The sequence below is a fragment of the Natrix helvetica genome (assembly GCF_964273705.1).
Source record: "Natrix helvetica genome assembly, chromosome: 4".
NCBI lineage: Eukaryota > Metazoa > Chordata > Lepidosauria > Squamata > Natricidae > Natrix > Natrix helvetica.
In genome coordinates, this window is record NC_138550.1 from 21148294 (window position 1) to 21165490 (window position 17197).

The 17197-nt window shown below is 41.1% G+C and overlaps 1 protein-coding gene across 3 annotated transcripts in view; it reads right to left on the bottom strand.

Annotated features, from left to right (window-relative positions):
• The window catches only part of MICU2 (mitochondrial calcium uptake 2), a 74451-nt gene that overhangs the window by 24624 nt on the left and 32630 nt on the right, over positions 1-17197 (bottom strand). For all 3 annotated transcript variants that reach the window (XM_081951763.1, XM_081951762.1, XM_081951761.1), the window contains exons 3-7: positions 14807-14838; positions 14620-14695; positions 12736-12783; positions 9984-10066; positions 5068-5133 (exon numbers count right to left, since the gene is read on the bottom strand). In XM_081951763.1, coding sequence (XP_081807889.1) covers positions 5068-5133; positions 9984-10066; positions 12736-12783; positions 14620-14695; positions 14807-14838 — 305 coding nt within the window. The remainder of the gene's footprint in view (positions 1-5067; positions 5134-9983; positions 10067-12735; positions 12784-14619; positions 14696-14806; positions 14839-17197) is intronic.

Here is a 17197-nt window from a genome sequence, read left to right on the forward strand (position 1 = left end):
AAACTAAGTAAAACGGGCCACGTTTAGGTCACTTAAAATCAGGGGTGGGCTGCTACAGGTTCGCCTGGGTTTAGGAGAACCCGTAGCTAGTGTTATGGCCAGTTCGGAGAACCTCCAAATCCCACCCCTGGTTGCCCCCCATCCCCACTCTGCTCCTCCCAGGAGTCTCCATGCAGCCCATTTTGGATGTAAGGGAATTGCAGGGAATCGAGGAAAGCCTCTGGAGCCTGGGGAAAGTGAAAACACCCCTCCTGGTGCAGGAGGCTGACTAGGCCACACCCACTATGGTCACGCCCACCCAGCAACCAGGCAGAGAACCCATTGCTGAAATTTTTGAAGTCACCCCTGCTTAAAATAGCTCATTGTGCATACTGTATTTTATCATTGGTTTTTGTAAGTAAAAATATACATATTAAGTTCAGTATTAACATGCTACATCTGGCAATGATGCAATTAATAAATTAAATATAATATGCTACAACACATGGGGGAACCCTCTTGACTGGTAAAAATATTTGTACTTTTGCAAAACGTTAGATCGGGTAAAGGAAAGGCACACTCAGGCTTAGGCAGCAACAGCTCTTTATTAACTCTGAAATAACTATGTACAATCCAGCGAAGGTTCAGTCTGACAGCAGTCCTTTTATAGAGAGCTGTCAGACCCTTCAACCAATCAGGTTGAATCTCTGTTCCCGCCGGAACAGAGGACCTTGGTGTAAACCATTGTAACTGATTCTGGTATCTAACACCCCTCCCCTCTTAGATGGGATCAACCGACTTGTGACGTAGTCACGCAGGTAGGGGGGCTTTCTGGTGACTCGCCCAGACCTGCGCAGTTCAGTTGGTGGGTGTTCTTCAGTCAGGTCGGACTGACCTGTTCACTCTGTGGTAGAAGCTCCTGGAACTTTTCTCAGGCCGCAGCTGGAGCTTCTAGAGCCGGTTCGCTTGGAACTCACTGCAGGCCTGCAACACTAATAGATCAGTATCCCTGCACCTTCGGGCTTGAGTTATTTGTGGAAGGAGTGACTTCGTGCTCCTTTTGGGTAGGGCTTTGACTAACTCATGCAGGAGTTACCTCTGGTTGCCTAAGATTGGAGTTGGAGAGGTGGCCACAGAGTTGGTCAACATGCCTTCTCCAATTCCAACCGTCCTCGAGCTCTACTAGGTAAGAACGATATCCGGTGATGCCTATCACTGTGGCAGGAATCCACAGAGTAGTCCAGCGTAGTTGTGGGCATAAACTGAATCCCCTACGCTAAAGTTCCTTATTTTGCTTGTCGAATCGGGGGGCGATGCGGCAGATACGTTTGGGTGTAGCTGGTCTAAGTGGGACCTTAGCCGGCAATCCATTAGAAGCTCAGAGGGGCTTCTCCCAGTGGTAGCACTTGGCGTAATGTGCTGTATGAGGAGGAATTGATCAACCCGTGTTTGCCAATCTCCCGGGCCCATGCTGGATAGGGCCTCTTTTGCAGATCTCACCATTCTCTCCGCCTGACCTTGGAGGCGGATGGAATGGAGTGACCAGGGCATGTCTGATTTCCTGCGCTGCTAAGTAGGTCTTGAACTGCATGGCTGTAAATTGGGGCCCGTTGTCAGAGACCAAGACATTGGGCAGGTCGTGAGTGGAGAAAAGTCTCCGTAGTACCTTGATGACCGCTTCTGCCGTGGTAGAGGTCATCAGGACTACTTCTAGTCATTTCGAGTAGGTGTCTACAACTACCAAGAAAGTCTGGCCATGAACTGGGCCAGTAAAATCTATGTGCACCCTAGACCATGGTGCTTGAGGTCACTCCCACTCCTTAGCGGGCGCCTCTGGGGGAGTTTGTCTGGACTCCTGGCACGGTGTGCAGATAGCCACCCATTCTTCTATCTCCCTGTCCATGTTAGGCCACACACGTAACTCCTGGCCAAAGACTTCATCCTGACAATTCCAGGATACCCTACGTGCAAAGCCTCTAATACTGCAATGCAGTTTGGGTGGAACAACGACCCGGTCCCCCCACAATAAACAACCATTTATTACAGACAGTTCATCATGTTTGCAGTAAAACATTTTAAATTCAGACATGACAGGCCCTTGGGCCACCCTCTCCACACCCAGTTCAAAATCTGTTTGAGTGTAGAGTCTTTTGCAGAGTGGCGGGCAATGTCACTAGACGAAACAGGACCAGTCTCTAGGCAGTCAATGAGGAGGACTGGCGTCTTGGGGGTAGGGTCTTCAAGCAGTTCAGGCAGTGGGGATCAACTCAAGGCGTCGGTATGCCCCAATGTAGAGCCAGGTCGATGGACGATGTGATAACTCTTTCATATGGCATTGATTCTGGTCACTTCTAGGCCCAGGGCTTTGAACCAGTCAAGCCCCAGGAGGCTCTGCAGGTCTCAGTTGACTACCGTCACTGGTAGCTGGCCGCAGGTCTTGAATTTCACCCTGAAGGTGCCCTGACCCACGATGGGGACTTGGTTTACTGGTAGTCGCGAAGGCGGATGTCAGGAACCCGTTGATGCTGCTTCTTAAGGCTAGGGATAGCCTGCTTGAGTGCTGCCCAAGACATTATGGTCAAGGATGACCCAGTGTCAATTTACATTTCGCTTGGAGTCCTCGAGAGGACTGTGACTTTCAGCTTTTTTGGCCGCTTTGTGCGGACTTGGCCTATGGAGGTGTGGTAGGTGACTCTGGTGTGCCTTCTGTTCGCCGTGGTGGTGGCTGCCATGCCCCTTGGTTGGGCCTCTGCTAGCAGTTAGGTCGGTTTCTGGGCTTCCAGGTTGTAGTGGGGTGATCGCTTCTGCATACCTTGGTGATGTGCCCTTTTCGATCGCAGCATTGGCAGATTGTGTCACGGAAACGGCAATGTATTCTGAGATGGTCTCCTCCGCAGCCAGTGCAAGGTGGGAAACGCGGTTCAAATTTTCGTGCCTGCTTGGTGCAGTCGCTGCGCATTCGGTAGCTGTCATCTTCGCTCTCCAAGCCTTCAGGCTCTGTAGCCTCGCGATGCATGCCTGCGCTCTTCCGTGCGCTTTTTGATCTGTTTTGGCACTGCAGGGTTTCCGTTGATTTGACGGCAGACTCAGTGGTCCTGGCTTCATCTAGGGCAACTTGGAGCGTCAGATTAGATTTCGCTAGTATTTTCCTCTGCAGGCCAATGTCTCGAACACCGCATATGATGCGGTCAAGTATCAGTTCATCGAGCTCTCTAAACTCGCAGTACACTGCGGCCTTTCTGAGCGCCGCAACATATTCATTGATAGATTTTCTGGCTACGAATGTTGAATTCTTGCCTTCAGACGTGTTTAGACTGTCTGGGAGTGTAGTGTGTCCTCAGCGTCTGTTGTAGCACCGACCAAGCGACCGATTGGAGTGGTGTTGGCTCGGACAAGTCCTTCACTGTCTCGAATACCTCTCGTCTGCAGTAGCTCAGGAACATGTTCTTTTTCCGGCCTTCCGAAAGGCCCATGAGGTCGTTAGCTTCGAGGAAGCAGTCGAACTTCAGCATATAGGATTCCCAGTGCTCGGTGACTGGGTTGTATGAGGTCGGTGGGGTGTGCATTGACATCTTGTGTCCCTGAGCGCGTTTGAATTTGCCGCTCAAAGATGGCTGCTTGATGCTGCGCTGAGCTCCGGGCTGGATTAACTTGCTGGATTGTTGTGCTCTTTTTGTTTGCCTAGTTGCCTTCCAATCCCTCCTTCGTCGCCAGTGTTACATCGGGTAAAGGAAAGGCACATTCAGGCTTAGGCAGCAACAGCTCTTTATTAACTCTGAAACAACTATGTACAATCCAGCAAAGGTTCAGGCTGACAGCAGCCCTTTTATAGGGAGCTGTCGGACCCTTCTACCAATCAGGTTGAATCTCTGTTCCTGCCGGAACAGAGGACCTTGGTGTAAACCATTGTAACTGATTCTGGTATCTAACACAAAACATCTGCTATGATGACACAGGCTATCTAGTTATAAAATTTACTGAAAGGCCAGCTGAAATGTTGTCTTTCCTTTACCCCTTCCTCTGATTTCCTAGCTTTAACATTAACATTAACTTTTATTTGATTTCTAGACCGCCCCTCTCCCAGAAGGGACTCGGGGCGGTGTACAGTCATATTAAAAACAATAAATATACATAATATAAATATAAAATAAATATAGATATGGCTGGAGGAGGTAGCAATAGTTTACTGTACAATAGATACTAGGATGGTGGGTTTTTGTTTTTTGTTTTTGTTACTGCATGTCCTTTTTCTGGAAGCCAATTCTTAAACAAAGACTGAGTTAGCCTTAATTTTATTTGCTGCTGAACTCAGAAATATTTATCTACTGGCACAAACCCTTGTAGAATGCAACATCTAGCAAATAAGGAAGACAAGTTAATAATGTAAATAACAGGGATACTAGAAGTGAGAGCTTTGCTTACAGTGCAAATGTGACCACCTTTTCATAGCAGGGGAGGCTTGGGTGGTTGAAAATTTGCTGAGATTTAATAGCATTCAATTTGCCCCTTGACTCTCTCACTCCCTATAAAGAACTAAGCAACTTGCAAGTCTCATGCAGATCCCAGAGATGGGGTTTGGAAAGAAATGTCTGGAATTTGCAAATCTGGGAGGAGAAACACATTGAAGCTTGTAAGGTGCCGAACTCCTAGCTTTGCAGTTACAAAACCTGTAACCAGTTTTGATTGCAACAGAAAACCAAGCAGTTTTACCATGTTTTTAAATTAAGGAAAAAGTCAATAATGAAATACATTTTATTAAAGTTAAAAAAAAAACCACAACACAATAAATGTTATCCTAAGGAGATTCCATGGCCCTAGGCGTTAATACCTAATAGACATCATCATAACATGTCTTTTTTTGTGGTGATGATCCATAAATCTCTCTTTTATCCTTATTATATAACCTTCACCATAGCTCTGAGTTTCCTCAGATTAGAAAAGTATCTTAGGAAAAAACGTCAATCATTACTTTATTTACTATTTATACAGACCAAGTAAATATATAAACATTACAAATATTTCAACAGAGAAAAAGTTATATAGATGCATCGGAAATTTCGTATGGATATTCCTTGGGCTGGTACCTACCTGAGACAGGATGTCATCTCCTGAAGCTGTTTTAAACTCATCTTGCTTTCCAATTATTTTCTGTAGCTAAAACAAAAGAATGTATTTATTATCTTCTATTTTTCTGAGTGTGGGCAGGGCATTCCCACAGCATATACAGAATATTTAATGAGGTTGCAAAGAGTGAGGCCTCCTTTATTTATTACAAAAGTCTCTACGTAGAAAATATTTTGTATAAGAACACTCAACGAACATAGAATGTATAACTTATAAATGAATTACAAAGCAAATGTAAGGTGTGATAGGAAGCCCAAGTATAGAACTTTCTATCACACTGATGGAAGAAGAAGGGGCAGGAAGGAATGTTTTATTCCAGGATTTTCCATTAACGAATATGGTTATTCATTGAAATTAATTATTTAAACCAGTTTCTTTTACTACTGGTTCTGTGGGCGTGGCTTGGTGGGCATGGTAGGGAAAGGATACTGCAAAAGCTCCATTCCCACTCCACTCCTGGCGGAAGGATATTGCAAAAGCTCCATTCCCACCCCACTCTGAGGCCAGCCAGAGGTGGTATTTTCTGGTTCTCCGAACTACTCAAAATTTCCGCTACCGGTTCTCCGGAACCTGCTGAATTTCACCCCTGCTTTAACTCCACAAAATTTAGCTTTACACTCATCATTTCCAAAGATTATAAATTCAACCTTAGTTTGAATAATCGGTTTGCATTTTCCCCAGCCATGATTAACCTCCTTAATCCAGAGAATCAATCCATAGTCCACACTGTTTGGGAAAATCCCGATTCTTTGGAGACATGGGACTGTGTGTATTAGGCATATGATGGGAAGAACTAGTTGCACAATGACTTCATTACAAACATATTAAAATACATGGAGAAATATAAGTTTAAGCAGGGCAACATAGCTTCAGAGAAAAGTAAAATCAGATAAATGCTTTTATGTACCATTGATTTAAGAGGTTTATCTCAAAGTTAAATGAGGGCAAGAATTCTCCAGTTCAATTTTTTTTCTTCAGACAGTTTACTAAGCAGTCTTACGAAGCCTAATTTCTCTTTTGCTTATTCTTCCTATCTGAAGTATAGGACAATACTATCAATTTGACTAGGGAAATTAACTGGCAAGCCGCATTCCTGTGCATGCAGGAAATATTATTCTACCCCTGCCATTTCTAGATAAAGATTCTCAGGCAGTAGCAGTGCGAAAGGCCTTCACTAGATACCATGGACATCAATTCTAAATTAGAACAGTCACTCCTGAATGAAAATGATCTCACTTTGTAGATTGCAGCTTTTAAAAACTTAGTGAAATAGTGCATTTTAGACATTCTGAATAACCAAAACACTGATATGTGTTTGATATAAAGCTGTGTTTTCTTTGACAGAGGATGATTAAATAATCATGACTGTCTATAAAATAAAAACAGGCTTTAGATTCAAACATTTCCTATCAAAAGCTGCATTTGCTTATAGCGTTACATTCCAAAGTATCATCCAGCAAATTTTTTATTGTAAAACATTTCTCATCATGCGAGTGAAAAGAAACTGAGTACAGTGTAGCATTGCTAAGCTCCCCTACCTTTCAAAGATGTTAACACCGGTCCTCAAATGGATAGCAAAAATAAAAGAATATACAATTTATTATTTATGATAATGGCAAGGCTAGAACCAGAAAGTGCAGGATTTAAAGGTGCTTAGAAGTGCTTAGGTTTATCATTGTGAGACAAGGAACATATGACCTTCTTTCTAAATGATAACAATGATTTCTCCTTACAGGTAGTCCTTGACTTACAACTGTTCATCTAACAACAGTTTGAAGTTTCAACCCTCAGAAAAAGTGTTTTATAGCCTGTGCCTACACTTATGACTGTTGCATAGCCCCTGCGGTCATTTGATTGCAGTTTGGATGCTTGGCAACTGGGTTGCATTTACAAATGGCTGCAGTGTCCTGGAAGTCGCATCATTGCAATTTGCAACCGTTTTTGGATTTCCAGTAAAAGATGTCTACTGGGAAAACTGGATTCACTTGATGACTATGTGATTCACTTAATGACCACAGTAAAAATGGTTGTAACCATTTGTCCAGTCACATCAGTGGTGGGTTCCGGATCCCGTTGCAACCAGTATGGTGCAAAGGGGCCTGGTGCCCACCACATGAATGCGCGCAGTGTGTGCGCGCAGCGTGCCCAGCGTGTGCATGCGTCCTTACCTCCTGCGACGCTCCGCGATGCCTCCGCGATGCTCCAGCTGTTCATTGCGCAGGCGCTGTACGCTCTGTGCATGTGTGTGGATGTGCTGAAGAGCTCAAATACAGGTAAGGAGGGCGGGCGGGCATGTGGGCCCTCCAGAGCACCATACCGGAATGGTACCTGGTGCTCCCGGCAGGCACCGGTACCCCCGTACCGGGGCATCCCGCCTGCAACCCACCACTGAGTCACATGGTGATTCGAGTTACAATTGCAGCAACTTGTGGCTGCAATTCTGGACCCAATTGTGGTCATAAGTTGAGGACTACCTGTACTTTATAAACTTTAAAATGTACCTTTGATTCCTCCCATCCAATATTAAAAGAAAGTCTGACAGGTTAGGTTGGAAAAAGCAGTATTTTCCTAAATTTGTTTTTGTTATTCAGCTTTTGAGTTACTTTCAGCTCTGTGTGATCTGATGGATATCATCATATTGCCTGTTAGTAAAGGCTTCTTTTGAATTCTTGTGAGATCATGGTTGTGTTATAGTATCTAGGGCTTTATTCATTTATCACATTTATATCCTGCAGCAATTCAAATCAATTTTCACCAGTTTGCATGACAAATTTAAACACAGATAAATTTAAAACAGCCATAGTAAAAATTAAAACCTTGGCTTGTGTCAGCCTCTTTCTGATTGTTTTCAATTTTTCCAAGAGTCAAGGTCTCATTCTTTACATTATATGTCCAAAATGTTTAAGTTTTAGGTTCATTATTAGTTCTTCTGGTGAGATCTGTTTTATTTCATCTAATATCGAAATACTTGTTCTTCTTGCTATGCAAGTTATTCTTTCCAAGTTCCCCCCCCCCCGCAAACCAGCTTTTCTGATGATCCTGCTTTCTTACCCACATGATACAACTGGGAAAACAATGCCCCTGACAATATATAGCTTCGCTGTCAGTGAGAAGTCTCTGCACTTTGTCGAGATCTATCACAGTCCTTCTCCCAAGTCTTTTTATTTCATGGCTACAGTTACCATCATTCTCAATTTGAGTTTCTCAATTAGGAAGATAAAGTCTGTTATTACTTCAGCTTTCCCCCCACTTGTTTACAGTAGGATGGCAATGACTGTTGATACCATCTTAGCGTTCTTTTCTAAATACTGAGCAGTAAACTCTTTGCTCACCTTCACCAGGAGATTCCTTAAGTCTCCCTCATTTCTAATTGTCTGGGGTTGCTGATGTTTCTCCTAGCAATTTTAATTCAAATGTCTATTTTTTTTTCATGATATACTGACATTTGTCATGATATACTATGCATGCAATGTTAAATAAACAAGATGACATAAAATTCCGATACATCTCTTTTCTAATATGAAGCATTTAGTTAACCCATATTCCACTCAAACGGATACTCATCACATAAATTTAATAGGCAAATGATGTTACTTGGCATGCTCATACTTTTAAGGGCTTTCTGTAATTGCCCTTTGGACAGTCCCAAATCTTGCCCCTTTCATTAGCAATAGCTATAGCAATTAGATTTATATACCGCTTCTATCAGGGTTCCAAGTAATAGATTTATTATACAGCTAGCCTGATCGAGGCCATTTTGGAGGCTTCAGTGCTTCACAGGCATCTCTAAGCGGTTTACAGAGTTAGCATATTGCCCCCAACAATCTGGGTCCTTATTTTACCCACCTCAGAAGGATGGAAGGCTGAGTCAACCTTGAGCCTGGTGAGATCCGAAATGCCAAATTGCAGGCAGCAAAAGTAGCCTGCAGTACTGCACTCTAACCTCTGTGCCACAGCAGCTCTATCCGTAGGATGTTAGTTATGTCCCTAGTGCCCCAGTCCTACTAGTTCCAGCAGAGAGGGCCTACTTTTGATGTAATCGGTCAAAGAACTCTGACTATCACGATCCCGAAGAGGAGCCTATTCTGTTGTAGCAACTGCCCTTTGGAATATATTATTCTCTAAAATAAAATCTCTCCCCACCATTTTATCCTTCCGCAAGAGCCAAAAGACCTAGCTCTGCCAGTTGGCCTGGAGACCAGATGGGGGATTTCCATGATGGAGGTGGCTGCTAAATTTATGGCAGACTTCACTGCCCCACACTCTCTGTTCTCCACCCACCCATCTTTTTGTTTATCTTACTGATGTATTATTCTCATTGTGTTCCTTTGTCATTGTTTATTTTATTGTTCCATTATTTTACTTCTGTTTACACTCCTTTCATTTTTCTTCCTTTTCATTATTGTAAGCCCCACAGTTTAAGAGGCAAATAAATTTAACAAACCAACCAACCAACACATAAATAAATAATGTGATCTTAGGTATGTGATCTTTTGAATCCTACTTGTACTTTTGGCAGTACTCTTTCCATGCATTGTTGAAGTCTGGACTGGAAAATCCGGAGAATTATCTTGCTTGCATATGAGATGAACACAAACTGAAGTAACTGTTTTGCTTCCAAACATAATACTAAAAACTGCACATCAATAATAATAACAAAAATAGAAGGGCATGTTTGACATGCATTTATTATCACCTCAGTAAAAATTTACTCTGGTTTATAGTTTTAAGATAATATTCATGACTTAGACTCGGAACCTCAAAAGCAGAGGAAGAAATGCTTAGTAGCTATATGGCTCTGATGCCCTTCAAACGGCTTGGACTCAAATCCCATGACCCCCAGCCGTCAAGGGCAACTGATCAATTGTTTTAAACCATACCTTAAAGAATTCTTTTTTCTCTACTTGTTCATTGCCATCTGCATCCAACATTTTAAAAGCAATATGAAATCCAGTCTGTGGTTCTACAATAAATAATAGATGTGTTAAAAAAAAAACTTTACATACAAGTGATACTGTCTAATACTCTATAAATGGACACATGCCTCCAGATTTATATATAAGAAAGTTGTGTAGTGTAATAGCTAACTGGGACCAGGAGACTCTTGTTCAAGGCTATCCTAAATGGGTGACTTGGGATCATTCACATACTCTCATGCCAACCTACTCTCAGAGAGTGTTTTTGTGGGGAAAATTGGATGTAGATTTATGGATCCAATCTCAAGCTCATGTAGTAAAGATAGGATATAAATTTATCACATAAACAGGTCAATGTGAAGGCATTTGTAAAACCATTTCTAGATTTGCTAGCAGAGAATATTGAGTATCTACAAAACCAAATACTGCAAAATGAAAGGTTTACCCAATTTGATTGCTATTTTTAAGAATACATATTACAAATTCTATACATAATATGGGAATGCCCTAAATTAGAGTTTGTGTTACTAAAAAGAAGCCCCAATAGAGAATCAAATAGAGATTGTTTCAACTGAGCCAATATGATAGCAAAACCAATTAAAAGGGAAAGAGATCCCAGCTATTTCAGTGATAGCGCTAAGGTCCTCTAAGAATACACAAAGGACCTCAGGGAAAATGAAATGCTCATTTAAACTTTTACAAACACACACACACACTCTTCTAGAATTATATATTGCAGTGGAGCTACTAAGTTTAAAAAATTTAGATAAAACTTTCAACTAAAATCCCTGCAATTCTCAGTACATTCATGAATATCAATACATATTTCATAAAGAGGGTATCTACAGTCTATTGCTTAGGCCTTAGGACAAGAAGCCGTACTGATTTAAGGATGGCCACCGAATTTTATTAAGTCGACATTTTGAGTCAGTAACGCTGCATATGGGGCCCATTAGTTTATTGGAGGATAAAGCCAAACGATAAAGCAGTGAAACAAACCATATGTTGCAACAGGTTGATAAGGAGGCAGCCCCACAGAAGGCATAGGAGCTAAAGCAGCTCGTGCAGCTCACCAGATGACATTCTTATCTGATATGAGGCAGCTTTAATGGTATGTATTTATAAAATATGGGAGGTTCAAAGAAAAGCCCCACACACTTCCATTTAATTATGCAGACAATATTTTTAGGATGAGAGTATCAGATATTCGCATTGGCTGTTAACAGAAATTATATTTGGGTGTTGGTCATAAAAGTAACATTTAACTTTATCAAAATAGTAACAGCCCGTAATTTTTTTTCTTTAAATCTCCATGGGAGGCAGATGCCAAGACAGACAAACCCAACCAAAAGCTATTCCACCAGAGAGATGAAACCTTAGGCTTCAGCCTTCATCTTTCCTTAATTGACTTGGAGATTACTGCTAGCAATTCTGAGAATTACTGTTCTGAGCCATTTGGAAGGAAGCTGGTGCTTACCCTCTTCCAACTATTCCCATGATCTGAGAAGGTACTAACAGGTGGAATGGAAAATTGTGGATTTGAACACCGATTTCCCTAAACCCGTTTTCTCCCACTCTCTCCAGGCGTGGGAAGGTCTTTTCAAGAAACAGAAAAGAGGCAGAAAGAGGCCATGCAGATACATAAATTTTAAATTTAATTCAACCACCAAGGGCTTGCTTAATAGGAAAGTGGAATCAGGACACAAGTATGCATTGTTCCTCAAAGAAGAAATTCACCATCTAGAAGTGATAATTGATTCCATATTTTTTTTGTGTAGCCCCACAAGGAAGCAATGTTAAACACTGCTTTTGTAAAAATTATGTTAGTGCAGTAGTACTGCATGTATAGGGACGCGGTAGCTCAGTGGCTAAGATGCTGAGCTTGTCGATCAGAAAGGTTGGCAGTTCGGTGGTTCGAATCCCTAGTGCCGCTTAACGGAGTGAGCTCCCGTTACTTGTCCTAGCTTCTGCCAACCTAGCAGTTCGAAAGTATGTTCAAATGCAAGTAGACAAATAGGGATCACTTTGGTGGGAAGGTAACAGCATTCCGTGCGCCTCTGACGTTTAGTCATTCCAGCCACATGACCACGGAGACATCTTTGGGCAGTGCTGGCTCTTCAGCTTTGAAATGGAGATGAGCACTGCCCTCAAGAGTTGGGAACAACTAGCACATATGTGCAAAGGAAACCTTTACCTTTACTTGCTGTATGTATGCTGGGCTTGACTTGGCAATAATTATCCATGCCTAAGCTGCACTTATTGATTGATTGATTGCATTTCTAGACCACCCATCTCCCTCAAGAGATCATTGCAACAAGGAGTTACCCTTGAAGTGCACCCAGAAGCTTCTTTTAGTATAAAGTATGATAGAGAGGACAGACCTCAAGAACTTATTATATTTCTATTAAAAGATGTTTTTGGGAGAAATGTAAGATTTTGACTTTTAAAGCACTGAACAACTTGAGGCCTATATATCTGAGGGATCCATTACAATATGAACTTGCCTAGATATTAAAATAAGGAACGGCAAGCTTAAGATGTCTTTATTTTCAAAGGACCGGTATAAAGAGGTTTTCTATAATTCTCAGTGTGCATGTGATCAATTATTATTCTAAGTTCATATCTTTATCAGCTGAGTTTTGAACTGGATCATACCTAACAATAGTGATTAACATTTATTTAAATTGCAAAATACAGTCACCATCAAAATACTTACTTGTGAGTATTGTCAGCAAAAAGAGGTACTCTGTGTAGGAAATCAATCCTAAAATACAAGATTGAAAGTTAGTTTGTTAGTCCTCAGCACATTAATGTGCTTTGTTTATAGCACCCCTTGCACATTTTAATAAAAGTTCTTTAGTTTAATGCTCTTTACCTATTAAAAGTAAGCAATATCAATTAGTTTTCACGAAAAATCCGATTTTCCAGCCCCATTCAACGGCTTTAGAATTCCAATCATGCTGATGTCTTATTAAAAGACTTGGTTTATTTGGAATTAATAGAAAGTCTCTTCTAAATCTTTTTGAGTTTTTACAGAAAATATTCAGTGTTTATACAAGGAATGAATAAATTAAGTGTGCTTTGTCATATTTAGTACTTGGGAGGAGACCTTCGCTAATGTTGCTCTGAAGGATCAAAGTATTTCATCCTTTGGCTGTCTTCGAAATGGGAAGACCAGATTTTCTTTAAGTCTCAGGGGGAATACAGCAACACAAAGCTGGCAAGCTGCTAGATTGCACTGATAGAACTGCTGGGCATGGAGCCAGGAACAGGCTCTAAAAAAAAAATTAAAACCTGAACACATCCTTTCTGCAAGGTGAAAGTGTCTGTTCTTTCCCCTTTTGAAGGAAAATTCCAACATTTCCCTTTGAAAGGCCTACCGAAGAGCCTGAACAAACACAAGATGCAATTGTCAAAATACCAACATGCCAGCTAAAGATAGAGAAGTATATAAAGTGTATGGGTTAAAGAAAAGAATTTGAAGCATCCCCCCCCACCCCAGTAAGAACACTCTTAGAATTTTTAAAAAAATATCTTTTATAAATAACGCCCGCCCGCCTGCTACGTTTAACGTGCAAAAAACCTTAACACCTCATCCTCTATATTGGAAGAAATGTTTGAATTCTATCATTTACTGGCAAGTTATTTCTGTGATTTACATTTCACTAACTGATAGACTAGGGACGCAGTGGCTCAGTGGCTAAGACGCTGAGCTTGTCGATCAGAAAGGTCGGCAGTACGACGGTTCCAATCCCTAGCGCCACATAACGGAGTGAGGTCCCGTTACTTGTCCCAGCTTCTGCCAACCTAGCAGTTAGAAAGAATGCAAAAATGCAAGTAGAAAAATAGGAACCACCTTTGGTAGGAAGGTAACAGCATTCTGTGTGCCTTAACCATTAACATTAACTTTACCTAACTGATAGACAATAGGATAAATATTAAGAGTTTTACTTAACAACATACTATTAGTTAAATTGCTTTCTAGGGCTACACAGTAGTTTTTTTAAAAAAATCTGTTTCAAAAAGTGCTTCAGAGCTAGGAGGAATGTATATTACCAGTTGGAATTCATTAAAGCAGCTATATCTATATCCAACATTACTAGCTACCATAGAGTTTCTGCTGCAGCCATAGAAGAGATCAGCTACAAATAACTGATAGTGGGTGCATTTGCATTTGTGCTTTCACTAATTTTTCCCCATCTTACTCAGCTGTCAATGATTTTCCCCCTGCATCAGTTTATAGTTTTGTAATAAAATGTATACTAGGACTGAGAAGGTGCTCTTTCTAAACCTTTCCCCATAGCACTGATATCATTTCATGATCTGCAACTTTATAGATGAGATTGATTCCGTGGGGACTACAGGCAACTTTGAAACATCAGAGAAATGCCTGCCTTTTCCCCTCCCCCCCCTCTCTCTCTCTCTCTCACACACACACACCTTTTCAGATCTTTGTTTCTGGAGCTAAAACAAAGTTTGAAATGGCTCCAACAAAATATTGAATTTAGCAGCCTAGGCATCAAGCAAAAATTTTCAAATGTAATGAAATCTCAGGAAAGAAGATTTTAATATTAATTACATCAATAACCTAAACTGTTACCTCTGTCTCCAAGATCTCTGAAAAAAGTTGGTCCTGGTTTAGCCTTCGTAACATTTGCTAGGTTAGAATCTACTTCCTTTGAACAAACCAAATAAATGATAAGTTAGTTGTGAAAGCAAAATCCATTAAAGCAAGTAACAGAAAGAACAAAAGTTCTTTTGACAAACAGCATCAACTCTTTGCCTACCTTTTTTGTCAGTTTCTTGGCCAAAGTTTTACCTGTCCAAAAAGAAAGAACACACCAGTCAATCATCTGTAAGTCAAAGCTTTGTTGAGTTCTGCACATTTTCTTCATACCGTGTTTTTAAAAGAGAAATTGCAAGTGACATGAAGAGAACACTACCAAGAGCTTAGAAATATTTAAATGTTTATAATAATTAGAAGAAAAAAACTACTGTTCTAGGATGACAGGAACAATCTGTTCAAACACTGCTACAATGCATAACAAATAGAATATAATAAACTTTTAGATCTTTAACTTTAAAAAACTATAATAATAATAATAATAATAATAATAATAATAATAATAATAATAATAATAATAATAATAATAATAATAATAATAAAAAATTTATTTGTTAGCCGCACCCTCTCCCGAAGGACTCGGGGCGGCGTACAATAAAAACATATAAAATACAAATATGGACAAAACATACACAAGAATAAAGACGTATACGTGTACATGGAGGAGGTAGACAAATGAGTGGAAACAATTAAAATCACAATTTAAAATCCCCTAAATAAAATTACAAAATTAAAAAACCCGTCAGGAGCGATATGAAATTATGGTTGAGCCAGGCCAGCTACTTGGAATAGGTGGGTCTTGAGCTTTACACAGAAGGAGCGGAGGTCAGAGGTAGTCCTAATATCCGGCGGGAGGTCATTCCACAGGGCTGGGCCCGCCACAGAGAAGGCTCTGCTCCTAGGCGCCGCCCCTCGGCACTGTCTGGTGGACGGCACCTGGAGAAGTCCCTCTCTGTGCGAGCGGATGGGTCGCAGGGATGTATGGGGCAGGATACGATCCCGCAAGTAACTAGGTCCTGAGCCATGGAGCGCTTTAAAGATCGTTATCAGGACTTTCTATACTTTCATATACTTTCTATTCATTACATTTATACATGGGCATAAAACTGAAATCACAAAAAACCAGCTGTAATACAGCCTCCTTTCAGCCTTGTAGATATTTCAATTATAATTCCTAAAAATTGCAGTTAATATAGCCAACATGCATCTTCCAGACCAAATGGGCTACAATAATTTTAAAACTTATTACTATAAACGACCACCACTAGAAACATTTAGGACATTAGACCAAGTATGCGACGGGCCGATTATAGCTTTTCTTCTTCTTTCTAGTTCTTACCTATCTCCCATGTGAATGTAGTGGAAATGAAAGTGGTTTGAGTTTTGTTAGTGACTTTCTACTTGAACAGCTGATGAGTTCTCCCTGTTACTCTTGGACCATATGAGAAGCCAAAATAGAATTTCAGTTTTATCCACATCCAAGAACCCCAAATACAGTCACATGGAGCTGGGCTGGGGCAACAGCTGGCATGCCTGCAGAGAGGGGACTGCGTACCACCTGTGGCATGCGTGCCATAGGTTCGCCATCATGGATCTAGAGTTTTGTGATCACATCTTAACTGGCCTTGGTTAACCAAGGTGAGAATAGCGTGCATGGTGCATCATCTAGCAAAGAATTAGAAACACAATTGGAACTAAATTTGTTGAATTGCTTATCATGACATCGGGATGTAGTCTACTATGACAAAGGATCACACTTTTCACTCATTAAATATCTTTGAGACTGTATATTTTGGAGTATAAGATGCACTGGAATATAAGATGCACCAAGATTTTGAAGGGGCAAATTAAAAAAAAAGTTTTTGCACTCTGCAGACCTCCCAAAAACTGCTTGTTTTTCGCGAAAATGGGCCAGTTTTTTGTCAAAAAAAGGGCATGCATAGGCTTTAGGAGGCTTATAGAGTGCTCCTGGGGGCTGGGGGGCAAAAATGAGCAAAAAACGGCCCATTTTTTGCTCATTTTTGCCCTTCCCAGCCCCCAGGAGCACTCTATAAGCCTCCTAAAGGCTCTGCACGGCCATTTTTGCAAAAGGGATGGGGTTTCAGGAGGCAAAAAATGCTGTATTCAGTGTATAGGATGCACCCAGATTTTCACCCTCTTTTTTGAGGGAAAAAGGTGCATCTTATGCTCCAAAAAATACGGTAATTTATAAATAGATTATATGAAAGTTTATAACTTTTTACTCTGTGCATTGTAAACTCATGAACTGAATTAAAAACTTTATGAAGATCTATATATGGCAATATATGTAGTAATGATAGCTTGATTTTTAAAAATTGTTCTTTCATAAGAATGAAAGAACAGAAATGATTACGACTTAGGTCAGGGGTGTTAAACATGTGGCCCATGGGCCAGATAGCCAAGGTGTCCTGCGGGGCTGTCAAAGAAATGGTGAGGGACCACCCCGGGCAGCAAAGGCCACCCTGGCCTCGTCCACCCAGTCGGCTGTGTCGACTGGGCCACACCCACTCTGGCCTCCCAAGGGCAAACAAAA